General features: G+C 40.0%; 1 protein-coding gene across 1 annotated transcript in view; it reads right to left on the bottom strand.

Moving 5' to 3' along the window:
* ABCC4 (ATP binding cassette subfamily C member 4 (PEL blood group)) overlaps positions 1 to 23,336 on the bottom strand; it is a 148,121-nt gene that overhangs the window by 107,626 nt on the left and 17,159 nt on the right. Inside the window, exons 5-13 of the mRNA XM_027443227.3 lie at positions 23,037 to 23,126; positions 22,436 to 22,599; positions 18,883 to 19,008; positions 15,853 to 16,102; positions 12,576 to 12,680; positions 6,561 to 6,650; positions 6,024 to 6,215; positions 4,639 to 4,733; positions 4,447 to 4,533 (exon numbers count right to left, since the gene is read on the bottom strand). Coding sequence (XP_027299028.2) covers positions 4,447 to 4,533; positions 4,639 to 4,733; positions 6,024 to 6,215; positions 6,561 to 6,650; positions 12,576 to 12,680; positions 15,853 to 16,102; positions 18,883 to 19,008; positions 22,436 to 22,599; positions 23,037 to 23,126 — 1,199 coding nt within the window. The remainder of the gene's footprint in view (positions 1 to 4,446; positions 4,534 to 4,638; positions 4,734 to 6,023; positions 6,216 to 6,560; positions 6,651 to 12,575; positions 12,681 to 15,852; positions 16,103 to 18,882; positions 19,009 to 22,435; positions 22,600 to 23,036; positions 23,127 to 23,336) is intronic.

Here is a 23,336-nt window from a genome sequence, read left to right as displayed (position 1 = left end):
AGCTTGCCCAGTACTACCCAAGGGTTGTAATAGCTGCTGTGATGTTGGAGGCATGACGAGCATGGACCAGGTGTAAATTAGAGTGGGAATTCTTACAGATATCCTCAAGAAATCTGCAATTTCAAGAGATTCTACGTAAAAGGGAGCTGAGGAAAATCCTCAAATTTACACAACAGCTCCCTTGCATAATGGAAGGAGCACACGCCTTTAAACACATCACTAAGTACCTGCCAGGGCTGTTGTTCCTCTGACACAACGATTCTGCCTGTAATCCCTCTACAGCAAGGACTTTCTATCTTCTGCCCGCTAGTTTTACAGAACTGATATATTTCACTTGCTTTGGAGGTCTAACACCACCATGGCAGCTCTTTTTCCTCAAAGCTCCAACATTAGAGGAAATTTAAAGTGTAGCCCACTTCAAGGGAGATGAGACTAGAAGCATTTGCACACTCCTAAGCGTTCCAAAAATTCAATTGCTTTAAAGAGACTAAGTACATATTCAGATCTGTACATGTAATTAAAAAAAAATCCTTCTATTCATTTTCCCTACTTCATTTTCCTCCTCCCCTCAAGCACTTCTGGGTCTGAGGTAAGAATGCACTAAGGAATTCAGGACATCTTATCCATGCACTTTACATGATGGAATTTCCTGCTCTCCTTTGCCATCAGATCACTTCTTCCTTACCTTTTTTTGCAATTACAAAGGACACCTGTGCTACAAATCATGCCTGCTCCCTTCCCTCTCTTGCAGAGGAACTCTCAGTTATCTCAGATGGCGAAGGAGAGACTTTATCTTTGCAAACACCTGGCCAAGTTGCCACGTGACTCTTGAGTCAGCCTCAACACGCAGTTATTCAGTGATCCACTGCTCAGTTACGTGTCACAAGTCCTTTGAGTTCCTACTGGAGGCTATCACCCCCTGGTACCAACATGCTCCATCTGAATAAATGCTAAAGTTCAACTACTTCATCATTATTCCTGTAATAGACAAAGTTACTGCCTTGTTCTAAATGCAAAATTGAGGGAGAAAAGACGTATGACCCTACACTCAAAGCAGCTTGACCACACATTCAAAACAATTTGTGCAAAACTCCCTTGGGTAGTGAGAATGATACACCTGTGCATACTATTCCCAAACGTGACCACAGTTTTAGGTCTGATTTACAAAGATTCCCAAACTGTCCTGCAGCTGTCTAGTCCCACAGGTGCTGAGGAGAAACTGAAAGAAATCAGGCTGATCATCCACTGGGACTGGGCGCACAGCTCCTGTCACTAGGAAAGATGAGGGAAGAACAATAACTGGGGAAGAGTATCTGTCTCAATACACTGGTCTCACCCTTAAAAACACCTTTTTCAAGTCAGCAGGACATAATTTCTGTCCCAAAGCGATCTGAAACCATGCAATCTATAGAAATATGTTTACAAAGATGCACAGGGAAAGCAGGAAATTTCTCGGGGTCCAAGCATGACTGATTGACTTTCTTAGAGCACCACAGGCTATTCCAGATTCTGTCATACAAGGAAATGTGCCACAGTATCTGTTATGTGTGCCTCTCATTTGAAACCTGGTGGAAAAGCTAAAGGTCTCAAAATGCCAGGTTTCCTAAAAGCTAGTGAAAATATACTATATGCATGTGTCTATATACATATTTATGTATACGTGTGTATATACACACTGATAAACCAAAACGCAGAACTATACTGGTACCCTTCACTGTGAGAAGGCTGATCCACATCTAGTGTTGCCTTTCAGAGAACTCACAGGAAAAGAGGACGCAAATAACATAAAAATAGGGAATCTCCAGTTTATACTTTATTACGCCTCAAGGAATCTGAGCAGGAGAGAGAAATTCATTGGGAAACGAGCTTCATCTGTTCTGCCATCCACAGAACAACTTGGCTCCATTATGGATAAATTTGTAAGAGACCCAGTCCCTCATTAATAATACCACGGACTATTTTCCCATCGGAGCTGTGTTACTCTCATTCTTCCTCATTTGAAAAGAATTTATCTTTTTAAAACTGTTTACTGCAGTAGCTGAACAGAGCAGAGAGAAGCAGCAAATGTAACGAAGCAGCCCTCCACAGACCATAGCTTCAGGGAAGTGCTAGGAACATACCTATCTCTAAATGTAAGCAAATAGGCCAAGCACTTCTAAAAAAAAAAAATTAAAATTAAGCATTAATATAAAATTACAAAGAAAAGAAAAGGAAAAAAAAGAGCAAGTGAACTGAACAATATCCATTTCAGATTCTCATTAAATAACCCCCTATTTCTTCCATCTTGCCCATTGTTTTACGCCTTGCGGTTTGGATTCCTGGGGGCAGTTTGTATGAAGTGGTCTCAGACATTCCTCAGCGTGATGTTCTAAGAAATCGTTCTTGCCCAAGCGCTCTCTTCTGCAGATTTCTAGCACTACTGAGGAAGCACTAAGGAACAAGCCCAGCCTTGTTATTCAAGGCAAGCTACCGAACCTAAGATTCTCCCCACTAACCCTGCACCTTTTACAGCTGCCATGCAAGCCTCAGAAGGCAACCTCCTTTAACATCTTGATCAGGGCAGGCAGTTCAGTTTTCCTTGCCACTCCTTCTTCACACAGTCCGTTCACCCCACAGAGTGCTTTTATTGTACTTTATCTGTATAGGTCAAGCTGATCTTGAGCAGAAGAAGACGCAAATGAAAACACATGCTGCTAGGAAAAATCCTAGCCAGTTTTCAAAGTTTCAAATTCATCTCCGTGTTTCTTCTCAACTCCACAGAGTTACCAGGAAAACCTACATTATGCTAACAGAGCAATGGCCTCTAGCTCCTTTACGCTCCTGCACATACAAGAATCCAGACGTGCAGTTCTGCAGCAGGATGTAGACTCCCAATGTCAAAGCTCATATAAAACTGAAAAAAAATTGAAGAGGCAACCCAACCTCTTTTGCTGGCACTACTGTACTTTGGTGTTTCCCTGTTAGTGAATAAACCCTCAGACCTAAGGGAGAGACAGCCTGACAGCCTAGGCACGCTCACTTTCAGAGCGCTGCACAGACACATTCAGAAGGTGAAGCTGTCAAGAGATGCTGCACAAAAACAGAGAAGCAGCAGCTAAAGTTCAGACTGTTTCAACTGGCACTGAAGGAATTTGACAGAGTATACAAACTACAGAAGTAATGATGGTTATGTTGTGGCAGGTGAAAACGAACACATGGAATAATGAATATAAAGCCAATGCATCACAAGACTCCTAACTTCATGCAATCTCATGGAAAGAAACAGTAGCCATTTGAATATATCAATAAAATAAAATAAAATGCTGATGGGGTTTTAAAGGGAACTTGAGATTTGAAACTGCAAACGTCAACCAGATGCATAATTTTCAAATCTAGATTCTAAAAGCTTCCCCACTCAGCAATAAAAGAACATGCATGCAATGACAGTCAATGCAAATCCTACAACCACATCTTCAAGACAAGTTTTTATGATTGTCTAGGGGTGGGGAGTGGGGAACAACAGTAAAAGTAAATTAATTTATGTGGTAGGAGTGTGGAATTCAGTGCAGGTAAGTGTGCTCCAGAAAATGCTTTCATGTAAGGTTTCAACCAAAGCCCTGTGAATTCAATCAACGGAAGATTTTCCTTCCACTTTTAATAAATTCTAGATCATACCTTTTGATAGGGAGAGGAGTAGGCTATGAAGAAGCAAGGACAAAACAATGGCTGGGAATAGCTGGATTATTCCTGTACTATCAATGCGCTGTAGATTAGGCAGTTTGAAAGAAGAGACGGAGAAGAGGAAATTTATTGAGAAGGGACCCTGGTTTTTAATGAACACTCTGCTATTTCTTCAGAAATGGGGAAAGGTCTAATCTCTCTCTCATTTATGGTAAGCTTATGCATTCTTTTTTCCTCTATTTCCGCTCTCCACAGTCTAGTCTGCAGGCCGTATTTCCCCATTTCACTTAAGAGAAATTTCAACCAGTCAGGAACTGAAATGAAAAATCACTCAATAATCTAAGAGAGTTGTAGCCTTTTTTTCAGCCACTTGAAGTGCTTATTACTACACCAATAAAGCTGCAGCAAACTAAGAAGTGATTGAAAATACTGCTCTACGGTGTTCTTTACTTGGTACAAATATTCATAAAAACCTGTTATTGATGTACAAAATACGACCTTTTTTTTTCTTCAAGAAAACAGCATGTATTCCCTTAGGAATAATTCTAATATCTTCAAAACAGAGCTTTACAAGGCTTTTAAAAATAAATAATAACAGTCACACAGAAAAAAAAAAAATCATACCTATTCCAAATATATAAAAGAGAAGAAAAATATACACAGAAAGTGAATGCATTAGAAGTTTTGTGAAGAGAACCATCTACCCAAAAATGTTTTCTCAAGTTCTTCTATTACAAATTGAAAGATATCAATGGTATTTTAAACAAAAATAAAGCAACAACATACTTTTCAAACAAATGTCTTCCAACTTCAGCATCTACTGCACTCAGTGGATCGTCCAAAAGATAGATGTCTGCATCTTGATAAACGGCCCTACAAGGTTTAAAGAAAAGTCAGCATCACACAGTCTTAAGTGCATTTACTTCAGTCACCAAAGTCTGTGAATTTGTACATTTTAGGAACAACAAAAATACTAGCCTGGCCAGATTTACACGGGCCTTCTGTCCCCCACTCAGTGTAGCTCCACGATCTCCTATGACTGTTAGGTCACCATCTGCTAGTAATTCCAAGTCCTGTGAACATAAAGAACAGGCAACAAGCATTTCTTAAATCATTTTAACCTCCAACAAACCTGGTTCAACGTAACATTTTCTTATTTAAATAGTACTGTTTAAGGTATCACCTCACATTAAAATACAAGAACTCATATGGGATGAAATATCTACAGTTAATTTATGACTTCGTACCTTCAGCAAAAGATAATTAAGAAAGCAGGAAAAATAGGTGAGATCTTAAAGTTCACTTTTTCAACAGGTTTGCCAGAGGAAAATGCACTACTATTCTTAGTGTTATATTGATTAAATTATGGGGCTTGGGACTATGAGCGAGAGAACAAAATTATACAGTGTTCTGTGTTATACTGCTGTATTTCCTCTTCAGGAAATATGAAAGTTTTATACCGAGCTACAAAACTTCTATAAGATACATAAATTTGAAACAAAACTATAAAAGCAAATCTACCATCAAATATGAAGGCTTTTTTTTTTTTAATGCAGTTTTCTGTCTGCTAAAGTCACTAAAACGTTAAGTTTAGACAACAGCCTACGACTGAATATCAGTAGAAGATGTTAGAACTCTACCTACTATGTATAAAAACCTTGCAAAAAAATTTCATCACGGTAACCATCTGCTTTTCACCTGTGTTGCTGCTGACAGGAATATTATAACATGCTGCATAAAACCTTTTTAGCTGCCAAGCAAAATGTCTGTTTCTTGACAAATCTGGCTTAATCCTCTTCTATATCTCATGTCACAAACTCCTTTACACACAGACCTTTCAAAAATATTTTTTCATAAAACTACTTGGGCTCAGGAAGTTATCCAATACATAGCACTAAGGTTCTTTTGATAGCCGTTAGCAATGCATAATACATGATATACATGAGTTTTTTTAAAAAAGCATAAAGGATATTTGCAAAATGAAAGTCACAAATGGTGCTAGCTTGATCATTTGTTTTTCCACATTTTGTTACATCTACACATGTATCTACCATAACATCAATGAATGGGGTAAAACATGATTATGAAATTAAATAATTGGGAACAGCTTTTTCCAAACGTGACGGAGCTTCACATAAACGACATCCCCCTCTAGTGAAAGTTTTGGGAATTACAAGAGTGTCCTTACACATCGATGTCAAAAATGATGCACAAATCCTATCACTTAACAGAAATGTTATCTCCCATTATACTAATAAAAATCCATTCTGTGTATTTTATATTACAGCACATACCACTAGACTGCAAGAACACGAAGGAAACAATAAAGATTGTGAAAATAAAACAGAGAAAAAAAAACATACCTTTTTAAGAGCACAGACTTTTAAAACTTTTTCATATTTTTCTTTCTCATATTCCTTGTCAAACAGTATATTACTTCTTACTGTACCAGAAAACACCCATGGCTGCTGAGAAACGTAAGCGATTCTTCCAGTAACATTTATCAAACCTTTGTCTTTAGGCAGCTCACCAAGCACAGCACTTAAGAGTGAAGACTGGAAAAGATTCAAAAATAAAAAATGTGAAGTTTGATTGCATTGAATACACCATGGAAACTACGAAGTACTTATTGTCATGATGGCCTACTTCACCCTGTCACTCAAGCCACTCTAATTGTATAAATGCACTAGTACCCTTTAAATGCTGTCTAGAAGTAAAACACACAGTACTGGTTAACTTTGAACCATCTCCTCCCCACTCACAGGCCATCTGCTTTCCTTGAATGACAGTACCTCAATGTAAAGTGTATCTTTATACACAAGAAGTTTCACATTTTCAAGTTTTAGACATGTTTAAGAGACTCAAAAACCCCACAGAATGGAGTAAGCATCAAGACTTACTTTTCCAGCTCCTACAGGCCCAATCACAGCCAGCAATTCCCCTCGTCTAACAGTAAATGAAAGTTGCTGAAGTGCTGGGGTTTCTAAACTCTGTGGATTTAAGAAAAAGTCACACTTACTCAGTATGAAATACACATCAACAAAATAACTCTTTAGAAACAGAGAACAATGCACATAAGTGACTCTAAATTAGCAACCCATATGACAACTGTATTTTCAGACACACTGCTTACCTCTTCAGTAATTCACACACACCTCTGAAATGCATTGATCCTTAACCCTAAGCAAGTAATTGACAAAACTGAGTTCAGGGAATGAGGAAACTTAAGGCAGTAGCAGAAGTACTTCCTCCAAGCCCACGCCTCCAAGCTGCAGCTCAGCACAGAGCTGGGATGGCAGCCTCAGTAAGAGGAGGTCTCAGCTGGACATCTCCATGGCATTCACCAACCTGGCCCCACAGGTCCAGCTCCACCTCTTACCAGCTGTAAGAAGGAGAGTTTTTGAAGTTCTCTCACAGCCTGGGAAAGCTAGGTCTGTGCTTGCTCTCAAAGCTGCATCCAAAGTCAAAACAGGAAAGTACCATTTGCTTTGACACAGCTTCATCTCATGCATCTTGGAGGCCTCTGACAGACAACACTGTGGAGTATTTGTGTGGAAATACATGACCTTGAATTCTTTGTTCAATAGTCCTTACTAACATGCCTATCCTTTATGCTACACCACTGATAAGAGTTTATTTCTCAACATATTTTGCACCTCTCCTACCAAGGTGTGATTGTAAAAATCATAGAACCGTGGAATGCTCTGTGCTAGAAAGGGCTTTAAAGATACCCAGTCCCACCCCCCCTGCCATGGGCAGGGACACCTCCCACCAGCCCAGGCTGCCCAAAGCCCCATCCAGCCTGGCCTTGAGCACCTCCAGGGATGGGGCACCCACAGCTTCTCTGGGCAGCCTGTGCCAGGGCCTCACCACCCTCTGAGTAAATAATATCTTCCTAATACCTAGTCTAAACGTACCCTCCTTTACCTTAAAGCCATTATTCCAGTCCTATCACTACGCTCCCTGACAAAGAGTCCCCCTCCAGCTTACTTAAAGGTTCCCTTTAGGTACTGGAAGGCCTCTATAAAGTCTCCCCAGAGCCTTCTCCAGGCTGAACAACCCCAACTCCCTCAGCCTGTCTTCATAGGAGAGGTGCTCCAGCCCTCTGAGCATCCTCATGGCCCTCCTCTGGACTCGCTCTAATATGTCCCATGTCCTTCTTATGCTGGGGACCCCAGAACTGAATGCAGCGCTCCAGGTGGGGTCTCACAAGAGCAGAGGGGCACAATCCCCTCCCTCTACCTGCTGGCCATGCTGCTTTTCATTCAGCCCAAGACTTGGTTGGCCTTCTGGGCTGCCAGCACACATTGCCAGCTCACACTGAGCTTCTCATCAACCAACACCCTCAAGTCCTTCTCCTGAGGGCTGCTCTCAATCCACTCATCACCCAGCCTGTATACATTTTTGGGATTGCCTCAGCCCAGGTGCAGGACCTTGCACTTGGCCTTGTTGAACCTCAGGAGGCTCACACAGGCCCACCTCTCAAGCCTGTCCAGGTCCCTCTGGATGGCATCCCTTCCCTCCAGCTTACTGACCGCGCCACTCAGCTTGGTGTCACCGGCAAACCCGCTGAGGGCACACTCAATCCCTCTGCCCAGCTCACCAACAAAGATGTTGAACAGCACCAGGCCTCAGTACTGACTTCTGAGGAAGACCACTTGTCACTAGTCTCCACCTGGACATCCAGCCATTGATCACAGCTCTTTGAGTGTGACCATCCAGAAAATTCCTTATCCACTGAGTGGTCCATTCTTCTAATCCATGTCTCTCCAACTTAGAAACAAGGATGTCACGTGGGACAGTTTCAAATCCTTTGCACAAGTCCAGGTAGATAGATGACATCAGTTGCTCGTTTATCAGTGATGTACCTATCACTGCAGCCAAGGCTGCCCTTGAGCTCCACATTCCCCACCTGTCCCTTCTTGTTGGCTAGGATGATGACCAGCATAGCACCTGCTTTCATTTGCTCCTCAACCATGTGGAGAAAGAAGTTAACACTGACACGCTCCAGGAACTTTCTGGTTTGCTTATGCCCTGTTGTGTTGTCCCTCCAACAGATATCAGGGTGGTTGAAGTCCTCCTCTATGAGGACCAGAGCTTATGAGAACATGAGGCTGCTCCTATCAGTCTGTAGAGGATCTCACTTGTTCAGTCTTCCTGGTGAGTGTCCTGTAGCAGACCCCCACTCTAACATCACCCGTCCCAGCCCTCCCTTTAATCCTGACACACAAATCCTGCCAGCTCCTCATCTACCCCCAGGTGGAGCTCCATGCAGCTGGTCATTGACAGACGGTGGCACCCCCTCCTCATCCCCTTTATTTCTTATGAAAAGGAAGGATCCTCATGTCTTTAATAGCTACTGTAAACCTCATAGCTAAGGGTCTGGTGCAGCTCCCCCTCACTAAAGCAAAAATCCCTTGTAACAGGGTTTGCCCTTACATGCATCTGAGGCTGCCCTAAGCGTGACTGACACTAAAATGCAAACAGCAAAATACTAGCATTAAAAAAAAAAAAAAAAAAAAGCGCTGGATATTGCTAGTATTTCTATTAAACAACCACATTAAAGCCCAGCCCTAAAATTCAGAAGAAGGGCACAATGGCCCCTCCAAGCTACTGACAGGCTGCTTAAAGTCTCCAGCCACCCTCTGACATGCGGGAGGCTGAGAAGGCTGTCACCTGTCCCTGCAAGGAAGCTGCCCGGTGACCCAGCTCTGGGACTGCCCAAAGGGGAAACTTGCAACTAGCTGCTCCAAATGATCTGGGAGAGACGTAGGTGCGGTATCCATCCCACCTGTGACAGCTGGACTGACACACACGTGCCTCCTCAGGCCAGGAGAAATGCTCGGTGAAGCAGGAGGGTCCTCAGAGCCCAGTGGCACACATCCCGTCACAGCTGCCAGCTCTCTGTATGAAATCAGAGTCACGCAGCAAGAACCCAAACCTGTGTGTGCTGTGCCACCCCGCACACCTACTGTTGTTGCTGCTGTTATCCCCACGAGGTGGCAGCAACAGGGATCTTTTCTTTTTTCTCCACACCATCAGCATTTTGCCATGAATGTGCTTTCTCAGCCTAGAGTGCACGCACAGGCACGGTTCAGGTACTGAACTGGAGGTAAGGTCAGAATTCCACTAGCTGGTGGCAGCCAACGCATTTTTTAATGCAAGGTTTGTAGGATGAGGAATTATCTTTTAATAAATAGATCTGAAAAATCGATTTTACTTAGAAGAAAGTACTTAGAAAAGTAAATAAGCTGTTCCACACACCCCTCCACAGCCCCTCTTCAGACCTCTTGATGTTGTTTCTGTATTCACAAGAGAGCAATGGGACTTCCACCCATGCCAAGGTTTTCAAAACAAAATACTGTAAGATCCTACGAATAATGTTAGAAAAACATCAAAATAGAAGTTTTTAAATTACCAAGTTATTATATATTAAAGCAGTACTCTAAGATGTCACAGACCCTACAGAGAAGCAGTAATGCAAGCAAAAAGCACAGCCATGAGGGCATGGTATTTCTGCAAAATAGCACTCCATAATTAAAGGCAGTTTGTTCTATTTTTAGGCAGCGAGGCACTAAAATTAGAGCCCAGACTGATGTTACAGCTAAGTTCACCTGACAGCTAATTGTCACCAAATGTCCCAGCTCCCCTGCGCCCTGTCAGCTACACGTCTGTCACCTCCCTTCTGCTGCTGCTTCTCCTGGCCTGACCTTGCAGATGTGTTGTTGTTCACGGGACTCGGCTGTCAGAAAACAAATCAGACAAAAAGGGTTTCATTGCTTTATCCCTGTGAAGAGCCTCACCATGGGGTCACACATCATCGCCAACACAAGGCAGGGAACAGGGGCACAGAGCGGGAGGACAGAAAGATACGGGACTGATCCCTTCAGCAGCAGCAACTCCTTCAGTGAGCCTGGGCAGACCTCACACCCTGCGGCCAAATGAAAGAAGTAATTCATCCCATCTAAGGGCTTCAGAGCTGATCTATTACACAGAAGTACTACACTGCTTAAGCTCTTCATTTGAGCAACTAAAATTACAAGGGATACATTTGGCCTCTGTTCAAATTCCTGAATTTTCAAGTTTTTCAGCTGAGCACACAGACTGTTCTGTAAACTAAAGGCACGTCAGGAAAAACCCCGTATTGAAGAGTCCCCAGTTCCATGCTGCTATCAGACCAGCCTGTGGAACTCAGATAAGACTTGCCTCGGTAAAACAAGAGTGTGACCGTGAATTAATTGGTTTTATTTATCTTTTGATAAACTGTAATACACCATGTTAAGTTGTTTTCCTAAAACTCTATCTAATAATCCCTTTTTTACTTCCAGTGATTTTGGATTTGTGGGTTGTTGTGGATTTTTTTGTTTTGTTTTGTTTTTAAGTACCTATTTGGACTCATAATCTTTAAAAATAAAATAAAAATATAATCCAATCTTTTGGATGTTGCTATACAGAGAGCCAAAGAGTCATGAGAAACCCAGATACAGTAGCAGCAGGCTGAATTGGTTACTTGACAAAGTATAGCATATTTTTATTATTCCTTTCATAACTTGCCTCTCACAGAACTCTCCCATCTTTTCAGTCAGCAACTCCATAAAATTATTTTGCCTTATTGTAGAAGCGTGTAAGAGAAATGTTCTGAACTGCTGGTATAGTTCCGGGAGAACTATTCTTCTGCTATGCACATTTCACTTAAATATCAAAATGAAAATTACATTAAGTTTTCTTTTCTTTTTTTAAACCAAAAGGAATCTAGTTAATTCCGGTCATGCTATTCAACTTCTCCTAATATAAATAACTCCTGAAAAACCCAAAGGTGTTCTACGGACATATTATGCAACCATTTCCTATAGATTGTTAGCAGTGGTATAATATTGGTTTGGGGAGAAAACAAAGGCTGAGAAATACATTCCACCCTGCACCAGACTGCATTCACTATTAAATATTCCACGTCACTTAATTAAAAAGTTTGGTCAATGTCTCTGAAAGAATTCATGTCACAGAGAAGCTCTGAGAAAGTAAAGCATAATAACGTAGCAATTTAGTTTTATAGCTGAGTAGTATTGTAAGGTGGATCCTCTCATATATTTTCACACTTTATCTTCCTTGGGACACAGCACATGTGAGGGGAGGAGGGTGTATAAGGGGAGATCCGTGAGATGTCTTATTTGCATTACATTTATATGCAAAACTCATTTTTAGAGCTTCCAGCATTTCTGATGGAGACTGAAGCTTCCCTTGTGCAAGGACACTGGCAGCTCATAATAACTCCAGCAACTCACCACAAATTGCTGCTTCTCGTAACAACTGTATTTTTAAAAAACAGAATCAACACTTGCCTCTCTTGGAGAAAAGGATACATAACAGATGTATCACCTCCGTATTGTCCCTTTTCTAGTCATTTTGGTGGCTTTGGCATATTTTAAGAACGAGCAATTTGCAGCTGAACAACCTCAATTAAAACACACAGAGTAACAAGTTCTTGGAGATTCGTCCCTAAAGCTTTCAAATCTGTTACATGAAGTATAATATTGTACTGCTCCTACACTAACGAACCAGTCAGCGTTCAGTTCACAAGAAAAAAACAACAAAAAACATCATACACTAAGGCCTGCTGTACTGTGCTGTCTGTCCTTAATTCCAATGTAAACATCTAAGCTGCAGTATGATGCTGTTAAATGAGATATTTTCCCATAGAAACGTACAGATTTTCATTTAGTATAAAATTCAAGAGCAGCTACTTCTAAGATGCACTTGATAGTGTTTTAAATCTATTCAACAGAGGTAGTTTAACATACTAAAAGGTTTCTCCTGCACCAATACAAAGCAACAGCGCACCATACAGAGACATACTGCTTTGTAGGCTCAACATGCCTGCAGCACCAGTACGCCCTTAACATTTAGTAGAAGTTTACCTTATCCCAATAGCAAGTCAAGTCCTGAACATGAAGAATGACATTGTCATTACTACCATGCAGCTGGGGCTTGAAGTGTGAGACCTCATCAAGTATCAGGAAGTTCTGCAATAAAAGAAAAGGTCGGGTTACTGATGTGAGACTGGGAATGAGAAAGGAAGCCAAACACATGTTTTTCTAAGCAGCATACAAAATGTTATTGATGAAAAAATAAACACACCGATAAAGGAATTCCAAAGCAATGCAAAACCCATTCAGACAATGCACCTCTAAGAGCTAACTATCCCAGAGATCACGCAGAAGTGCAGATTTCACAGCGTAACAGTACTGTGGAACTCTACCAGCAACCTGCTCAATAACAAGATCTCTGAAGCACATAGAAATAAAAAAAAAGAAATTTTTCATGGATAACAGTTACAAGTTGGAGACAAAAGACAGAACAATTCTAACACAATTTGAATCACCCACCATGAAGACCTGAAACAGGCCTCTAGTCCACAACATTTTGAGAGAAGACAAGTAGTTAACACGTACTGAATGGCCTGCACACATGAGAGTAATGCTGAAGACTTACGAAAGTCAGTAACTATGAGGAAATGGAATAAAGTTGACAACGGGGGCACAAACAGCACTGTGACGTGTTAGCAAGCACAAAGGACCTTGCTCAAAATTCAGCTGGTATCACTTAAGAGACCTGCAAGCAGTCAACCATTTTCCTGCAGCCTCCAAACTCAGTGCACATCCACATCTCCACCAAAGACATTTAGATGTAGAGCTTAGGGATATGGTTTAGTGGGGACTGTTAGTGTTAGGTTAGAGGTTGGACTCGATGATCTTGAGGTCTCTTCCAACCTAGAAATTCTGTGATTCTGTGAAACAGCAAAGCAAGTCTGAACTCTGGCCAGGTGAGCACTGCTGTGCCCCATTTTAGGTACCTCCAAATAGTACGTGTGAAAGAGAGGGCTCGGGAGAGGAAGGTGGTAGTCAGGGAAAGGAATTCCAGACATAGCCTGTATCTGTAATGAGGCACATGGCCTTTGAAGTGTGATTTGGATTTAGATGATGGATGAAACATCAGGGAGTTATTAGCAAGGAATCGGTCTCATTTCAGCTTTTACCAGGAACTTCTCTTCTAGCAGTAGCATTCGTATCAGGTATAAATTCTAGCTAGCCATTTAATTCAAAAATGCTATAGTAACGTATATGGAAGGCTTCAAATAAAAATAGCACAAATCAAGAAAAAAATTATATGGCTAACATTAGGGATTTAACATAGCAGGGGGATGGGGACAGAAATCAACACTAGAAATAAAATGTTCAAAAGCAGTAAAACAACGTAAGCTTTAAACACTGTTTAAGTTCTCTTAAGACATTCTTCCATTCTTTCAGTATTGAATTGTTTATGTCTACCATGCAGAGAAAAACAGAATTGCTAGCATCCACAGGATGCTGAGAGGCAAACACTAGCTTGCGATAGGATTGTGTCCTTGAGAAAAAACAACTATCTTTTTTACCCAGATGAAATTTATCCTCTTTTCCCAGTCTCTACCAAAATAACCCTCTGAAAAACAACTGCTCTCACTTTGTTTCACAAGGGGACCTTGAGGCAATCGCTTCATCCTAAAATGTTGGGTGAGCTTCAGGAATAGATGCAGACGTTGCTGTGTAGCTAAGGTGAGGGGAGAAGACAGCTTAGAGGAAAAAAAAAATTAAATACCATAATATTCTTCAGTTCCTATGTGTGTATGCATCAATATGGAGGAAAGGCTACTGATTCCCCTCTGATTATGCTTCATTCTCACACGAAGCATGGTATCTCCTGCCTCCATCTGAGCATATTTTAATATCAGTGCTGAAAACCCCACTTGCTCTCGTTCAAGGGTTCAAAAATCCACCTTCTTAAAAAAACAGATTCTTTTCAGTCTTGCGCAGATACACCTAGCCATCAGCTTTGTATTTTTTCCCTACATTTTCTACTCTCTCCTTCTCTCTCTAATTCATAATCAGAAGCGCGGGGGAGCTGGAGCCAGCTGCTAGGAGCAGAATCTTGTGACCCGTAGGATATACTGGAAACTGAGACAGGAGAAAAAGGGAACAGCCTGCCACTGCCTCCACTCGACAGTCATTCTCCTGTTCCTAAGGCATCTTTTTCAGCCTTCCATCCACGTCCCTCAACCTGCACAGCTTGAATGATCTTTTGAAAGAGCACTGCCCTGGAGCTGAACACAGGCTACATGAAAGTATTGAAAAGCCAGCGTGCACCATCCAGCATCCCAAGCACTTCTGTCCCCTCCCGCAATTTAGTTGAAGCAGTAATAATGAATGTTACTGCCTGCATTTCACTGTGGTGGGGATTTTCACACATTAGGCTTTTCTAATTCCATTTGCATCGACTTTTACAAAATGTTTCTCTGAAGAGCGGAGATTACCTGTTTAATACATGGGTTATGTGTGGGCTTATTACAATCAGAAATTCATCGATAACAAAAAAAAAGATTTATTACAACCAGACACACAAAGAAAATAAAACAGGACATTTTTAGGTACTTTGATCAATAAATGACAGTGACACCCTGCAAAACCACATTTCTGCTTACTCCATTCTAGGCAAGATTAACTATTTTCCCCCCAAATTTAAGTTCTAAAATACTAATTCTGTATTTCAATAGCTTGATGATTTAGGACTTCTAAAGTCTTACATTTAAAACAGGTTTTGCATTTAAATGTTTCACTCTTGTAGTTTATGCTGAAGTACAGGTACCTACAGCAAACATTACTATTTTATTCAAAACATCGTGGAAAACAAAACAAAAGAACACAAATGAGGTCCTTCTGCCAAAAACAGCAGCATGTTCATCCTTTCTGAGCCTGCCCTCCAGTATTGAAAGCAGCTACAGGACACCAGGTAGGGCTCACACTTTCCCTCTACAGCTGACAGTGTAGTGCAGAGCAGACACAATATGAATCCTGCATCTCCCACCCGCTGTTTTTGCCATCCGTATTTCCTGACTAAAGACTCCCAATCCCACCATATTTGCACACATGATCCTCATACTTCAGAAATGTCTACACTGCCTCATTGCACTTACTCTTCTCCTACATTTCACCTTGCCCTAGAGCACATTTCATGGGTTTCTGCACGTTTACACAGGAACACATTCGGTTTCCAAAGAGGTTATTTCAGTAAAAATCTCAAACGCTGCAAAACTAAATAAAGCTGCATTTTCTGGTGATGATAAAACAATGTTAGAATAAGAGAAGAAATCCACAACCATACCTTGATTCGTCGTATGCTAACCACCGCCTCGGACACCCTCTCAACAGCCGCAGGGAAGAACAGAGTTACTGTCAGTCTCACTGCACCATACAGGGACACTGCAACGAACACCCGGCTGGCGGAGATAACATTGCCAAGTAGTACGTATGCCATGAAAGTCATGAACACTGTTATTTTGCTTGCCACAAAGAAAGAGGCTAAGTTCAGTCCTCGAAGGTAGGAGCTCTTCATAACCATGGCAATCTCCTTCCTAAAAAACGCAAAATACAAACATTTGCATCAACCCCTCTCACCAGAGATACCATCACCAAAAGGATGAGGGAGACCCCACTCTTAAGATTACACTTTTATGCCCTTTCTTCCCCTTGCACCACCCCAACTTGCACGTGAAGAATTGTACTCAAAAGTAAATGTGAAGTAAGCACAGCATATGGCAAATAAATGATCATTTAAAAGGCTTAGGAATGAGGAAAACAAACATTTAAAATATTAAATATTTTGATAGCTCCTCAAAAAAAAAGTATTCTTTAGGGACATAAAATCAAAATACTCTCTTTTCCTGTTTTGGTCAAACTAGCATTTGAATTCCAATTCTAACCTTTCGACTCTTTCTAGATGGTGTACAAGGGCAAAGAGGAAAAAAACTTCTGTATAACAGCCAAGCATCCAGCAGTTCCTTATCCTTCCAACATAAAAATCCAATAGAGTTCAGTCACAAACTCTTGCACAAACATCAATACACACTCTGCAACCAGAAGAACATGACAACTTCCAAACCACGAGGAGTTCACTTGTGGCCCAAGCATTCACCACTACTCAGTGGCTGTTCTTCAAGCTGGATCACAGGATTTGCAGTATTTCCTTTGATCTCTGCCTAAATCCTTCCTGATTTGGACCTTGTGCCTGGCTTCCACTGCTCTGGGAGTTCTGGTTTGTAATTCAGAAAACACAGGTCTGCGAGGCCAGCTGTGCTGCCCACCATTTCCTCAGCTACCTAGTCCCTGATGTATGGCACTGACATAAAGACCCCTGCAGCAACCAATAAAGCTGCTGATGCATATGTTTTCTATTTTCACTTTAGTTAAGCTCCAGTTTCCCCTTCTGTATGACTCAAGTCCAATCCTCAAAATGTTACTGCACTATCTACAATGTGGCTACCTTCAGGTTTAGCTTCTTATTAAAATAAAAGGTTTCCTTTATCAAGAGAGCCATAACAATTTGCTCCTTCTCCATATAGTCTAATTTTACCTGAAGTGACACAGAATTTTACTATATATATATATAAAATCTATTTTCTCAAATATTCTGGCAATTCTTAGGGAAAATCTTAATCACTTTGATGACCTTCCACTTGGAACTACATACAAAGATTAGGAAGTCAAATGATGCTTATACCACTTGAAGTACAGTCGGTTCTCACTCACGGAGAGAAGGATGCACGATGTACTACTAGAAAACTAGTTAAGCAACTTTCACACTGTACTTGCCAAATTGGCTGAATTGACAGACTTTCAAAGGATTTCAAAGGCATTTTTTTCAGCTTAAGGGCTCACAATCTCTGATCTCTTCCAGAGTACGGTGAAAGAACATTTGTAGGTAAACTATTTGGATTGGGTCTAATTCAATTACTTCTACAATCCTGGAAGAAACTCTTTTCCCACTCTCTAATAGTCCTTAATAATCCTCTCGCTATCTGTGGATAATCACCCAGTCCTTTGTGCTATTCTCTGTAAGTATCAGATAATTACAGCCCACCCATAGGCCGTATATGATATACTACGCTGTCTTACAGCACCGAGTTGTATCAAAGGAAACCAATACGGACAGCCTCAGGGAAAAAAACAACAGCAGAGGAGTTCAGATGTCATCTTAACAACCAGCAAGGGCCACTGTGGAAGTACTGAGCAATAATCATGTGGATGAATTTAAGACTTCTAACAGTTTGCCACTGAAAGAAATAAAAGACGGCTCAAGATGTGCTTTGGTAGAGCTCATTTCTCTCCGTCATTAAATAGGAAATCTCTAATCCTAATGAGACACTGAATTTCATAAGGTGAATACTCCCACTGAGGTAGCTTTCAATAAACAAATACACTCTCTGGCTCCATGCAAGACAGGGAAGCCTTCAAGCAATCAAGAGTATTCACTCAGCACAGGATCCTAGATATACTGAAGAAGAAGAAAGAGCATCCTGTGCGTGGGAGGAAACATCTCAGTGAACGTTAACAGGTCTGCAAACCTGCACATGTATGTAAAGGAAAAAAAAAAATCAAATTAAAAAACTGAACCCCATATAAATTAATAATAAATAAATGAAATCAGAGAATCTAAGGCAGGATAGCAGCTTGTATGTCTGAGACAGACTTAACATGAAAACTAAGTGATGGGAAACACACACCTGAACTCCTGTCAAGTAAAAGAATAAGTAGTGTTGAAAAACAAGTTTATGAGTAGCTTTGATCCAGATTCTGACAGACCTCTAGAATGAAATGACTCCAGAGCCAGTTGGCCTTGCCAGCTGAACAACTCAAGAATTTCTGAGCTGCTTTCATTCTGCCCTCCACCCTTTCCAGATGGTTTGAGCAATACTTCAAAATGCAGAAAGTGGAGTAGTATCTGAGGATGCTATTCATGTAGGACATAAAGTCAGATTCCACGTATTTCTCAGAAGAGAGAAGTCTGCTTATTGGTTCCTTTCCATTTGTTTAGAGGACTGTGAGGATCTTCAACTATAACTATCTTATTTATCAGTTGCTGTTCTTAAACACAAATGTAAAAGGAAACATTAAAAAACACATTTTATAAATATCAAAGGATTTTTTCTTCTTCCCTTAGGAAGGGAAGTTCCCTTTATTTCTATCCCTTAGGATGTATTTTCATTCCTTCACTCTCGCTATAGAAAGTTTAAAAAAGCAAAAAAAAAGTTTAAAAAGCCAAAGTTCGAGGAAACTTCTCTCCACAGCGTTTATTGGCATGTAAAAATGTAAACAGATATAGATCATATACCAAGCCTTATTTTTCCAGGATTACCTTCTCAAACCACTCACAAGTTCCGCAAATGATTTTTCCCAAGCATACATCTTTATTATCTTCATGCCACTTATGACTTCATTCATGGTTCTAATCCTGACATCTGTAAACGCAGCTGTCTTGCTTCTGTAAATAGCAGAAAGCAAAAATTCTCAGATTCTCAAAAGAAGAGAGACTAGTTATAATCATATAATACGCTCATTTAATTAAGTTTTTGCTCTTATTTCTAGAGGGTTCACATAACCACAATTCCATTAAAGAAGCTTCCTAAAACAGTATCTTACAGATGACACACAGCAGACAGATTTAGTATGTCTATCAGTATTCCTGGCATTCTCTATCCTCAGGGAACTGTCAGTTGATTCATATTCAGAATACTATGTCAGTGTGCAGCAACACATGGTCTTCCTTAATCAATGTATTTTTGTATTAAAAGACACAATAATATAACTGCCAAATACTAAATTTAGAACTATATGAAAAATTGAAAAAATATATTTTTTTAACATTATCATTTTCAAATTTCAAGCATTCTCAAAAGACTATCTTGATTTAGTTAAAGAAATTAGCCTTGGCTTGTATCTTTTTAAGGCTAATTCTGCTTGAAGTAAAGACTACTTAGAGCATGAGCTATAATTTAGAAGAAACAAAAACCTATCTAGATTTGTTAAGTAAAGAAATAGTATTTAAGTGTTAATTGTAATTAATGCTGAATTCAATATATCTATTCTAGCCTCACATTATGTTTGCACTGATAAACTATAATATAATTAAATAACAAAGTCACAGCATTAATTAGGAAAAAGCATTGAAAATTAGAAGCCATGTAATAAATGCATAAACCACGCTAATAAGCCATAACACAATTCTGAATTCATTCACGTAGATAAACATACTTAGCACATAATGAGCTATCACAAGCTTTTTTTCTTTTTAATAAAACTCATTTTTTTCTATTAAATTATTTGTATCTAATGAAACTTGGAGACCAAAAAGAAAAAATTAAAAAGCTCTTTAGAATGGCTTGCTTGGTTTTGTCAGTTTCATTTGACACCCATGAGGTTTTTCTGGTGCTCTGGAAAAAATAGCCACAATCAAAGCACATCAGAAGAAAGTTTAAAATGATAAACAGTCCCCTGAAGTTCTAACTTCTCAGCACCACTGATCTATAAACGTTGGGATGGCTAAATAAAATGTTAAGAAATATTTGCATAAGAGAACTGATATGAAATAATGGGAATTAGTCCTAATGTAATCAAGGTGTCTTGCTATGACTGAGGATGATCGGTTACCCTAACCAACCTTACTGGCATGGAACTAGAGCATCTTTTCTAAGTTCTTTTTCTCCTCTTCTGATCACGTTTGACATGACTGTTCCACGTATTTTTCCTTAAAAAAATTAAAGAGCTTTAAATGAGAACATTGCAATTGCATGGCAAAGCACTTTAAGAGTTGAGTTCTTCTGAATATATTTAAAAAAAAAAAGGGTCTTCAATCCAATACTCGTACTATTTCTCAAATAATATAGCATGTCATGTGCATTTCGTACAACATCTAGTATTTGTGGAGGTATAAGGAATACCTTATCACTCAGAGTATACCATTCTGCAGGATACTCAATCTCTTTCTACAAACTCCTACAGCTAATGGGAGAAGCATCTGTACCATAAACTGGTGTGGACATGGGTTTATAATACCAGGTCACAAGTGCATTGCTGAATAACAGCACAGATTAGCTGCCATGCTGAGTGTGCCTGGATTTTAGCAAAAGCTTTAATCCTTAAATCACTTCTTCATAGAATGATTTCCTTAAAACCATGCAGATTCCCAGCAAGTGTCATGTGAACATACAAATCATTACAAAGCTGGAATCCACTTCAGTTTTTCAATTAACTCCTTTTGCTCACTGGGCATTCGTGTTTCAAAAAGATCTGTGCACACATATGCAAGCAAATGCGTACCAAGTTAACAAATTATTTCCCTTGCTGTGCATCCAATAAAGTGGCTGTAAATAAATGGGCAACATCCCAAAGAATGTTACAATGCCACTGGCTAACTTTTGGAATACATACCTTATAGAAGAGATTTTTGCCACTTGTTGTTTGACCCTGGACAAGTCCCTTAATCTCTTTGTGCCTCAGTTTCCCATCTGTAAAATGGGGATAATAATGCTTACCACTTTGGAAGAGCACTTTGAACACCACTGATAAGGCACCATTTAGGTGCAAAGTATTTTAACTGTTGACATTAAAATTAAAACAAAACAAAAAAAAGTGAAGTAGCTTTATACATATGCATGCACAGCACATACACAGTGAAAATGCATATGTAAGAATATATTGACAGTGTTCTACAAACAGGTTTTATCATAAAAAATAAGAATTTGATGGAGAACACCGAATGACTCATTATTTGAGAAATAGCATGTGAGCATAATAACTGAAGTGATTACTAACAGAGGGAAATCTGTGAGTTGGTCTAATTTTGTAATTCTCAGTTCTCTCTTCATACCTAGCCATGCAATGGCAATGCCAGTCTCAATACTCCTGGAAAACCTGTCTTAAAATACAACTTGAAAACAAACGAACAAACAAAAACCACCTTACAGTAACTCACTAAGAAGTTTTACTGATCTGAAAAGCTACAAGAAACCGACTCACCCTGAACAGAAAAGCAACAAAGATGCATAAAACTACAAAGCATATGAGTACCTGGTAAAGGAACATAAAAATATTTCCATTTAGATGCAAAAGACTTTAGAAAAGTCAGGATGCAAGTAGCACATGATTAATTATACAAGAGAAGGAAATTTAGGAAGCCAGAACATTGAAGATAATTCAATATTCCAACCTGAGTTAAGTCATTTTGTAAGAGGAAGTTACAGAAAAATAAATTAAATTTGCCTGAAAACGGAAAACTACTGCAGGCTCATTTTATACATCCACAATCTCGAACCTTATAGCTAGAAACCTCATAGCTGGCATCGAAAACATTGCCATGATTCTGTTCTTCCTTTCTCTCGGTTCCTTCCCCTTTTTCCTCTCTGCATCTTTTTCTTGGAGGAGAGAGCAAGACCGTTAAACACAAAACTTTCAGAGTTTTCTGCTGCAACTCCTGTATCTCAGTAAGTCAAACTTAAGGCAGGACTGACATGTTGCCTTTGCAGTAGCCGCTCCTTAAGCATCAGTGCAGGAAGGCAAAATTCAAGGAGTTATGCAATTCCACGCCAAAAATCTGCAAGGTGGATGCTAAAAAGCTACAAGGCAGCTACAGAAAGAGCCCAGTTCTTTAATACAATGGATGTGTAAGAAGTGCCAGGTATTTTCAGCATCTCTGGAGTAAAGTCCACTTCAAATCCCTACACAGTTCAGAAATTTCACATTAGTAACTATGAAAAACATTGATGAAAATAAAAGGCAAAGGACAAGACCTCACCAAATGGGAGCTGATCTCAGAGCTGTACGATAACTTCATCTAGTCCTCAGCCAATACAGCAGGCACATTTTCAAACCCAGGCCAGAAAATACCTACAATCCAACACAAGCAACCTTACCTTAGGGAAGAAAAAAGCCTCCCGATGCAGGTTTGTACAGGAAGAAGAATAATCAGAACTGCCATTCCTGCGAGACACGATGGGCCTATTTCCATCCAGAGAAGCACAGTTACTGCTACAGCTTGAATTGGTCCAGCCCACAGGAAGTGCAAGAAAATTGTTACCTAGGCAAACACATAAGAAGCAAAAATCAGCTTTCGGTCTTAGCTAAAACATTAAATCCTAGTAACATGAAGTTGAGAAAGCATCTTTGCCTGCAGCAGGTACTAAGGCATTCACTCAGAAGACCTGGTGAAAATTTTGAACCAGACTGACAGATGTACAGTCTGCAAGGAGATGCCTAACCTCCAGAAAGTAAGGAAATTACCACAATGATCTTCTTGTATCTATGCACACCACGTATCTCTGAGCTCAGGAAAACAGCAGGAAAGGATTAGAAGGGCAGAAAGGAATGTTTTAAGTGAGTGTTTCTTTTCCTACGATATTTGAGAAACAACAACAAGAAATGTTCATAAGAAACACCTATCATCAGCTGTAGACAAAAGCTCACCCACAACTTCTTCAGTTCCAGCCCCCTGGAAAGATCTATAAAAATTCTTACCTGATCAAATTTGTTCACGTCATTTGACAGAAGATTTACTATTTGGCCAGTGGTAGTTTTTGCCATAGCTACGTTACTGAGACGCAGTGCCTAAAAAAAATCAAAACAGTCTCAAATTGTCACGGCTTATATATACAGCACAGCACACTGATACTTAGAAGACTCAATACCCAAATACAACTCTGGGGCAAAAAGGTTTTGCCTGAGAGCATCTGGGCACCATCGAAAAACCTTAGATCATGTGTTGGTTTGGTTCACATCCTGAATAAAGTCCTGAAGAAGAGCACGTAAAAAAAGCCT

The sequence above is a fragment of the Anas platyrhynchos genome, chromosome 1 (assembly GCF_047663525.1).
Source record: "Anas platyrhynchos isolate ZD024472 breed Pekin duck chromosome 1, IASCAAS_PekinDuck_T2T, whole genome shotgun sequence".
NCBI lineage: Eukaryota > Metazoa > Chordata > Aves > Anseriformes > Anatidae > Anas > Anas platyrhynchos.
The sequence above is the reverse complement of the archived record's forward strand: the minus strand, read 5'-3'. Positions and strand labels throughout refer to the sequence as shown.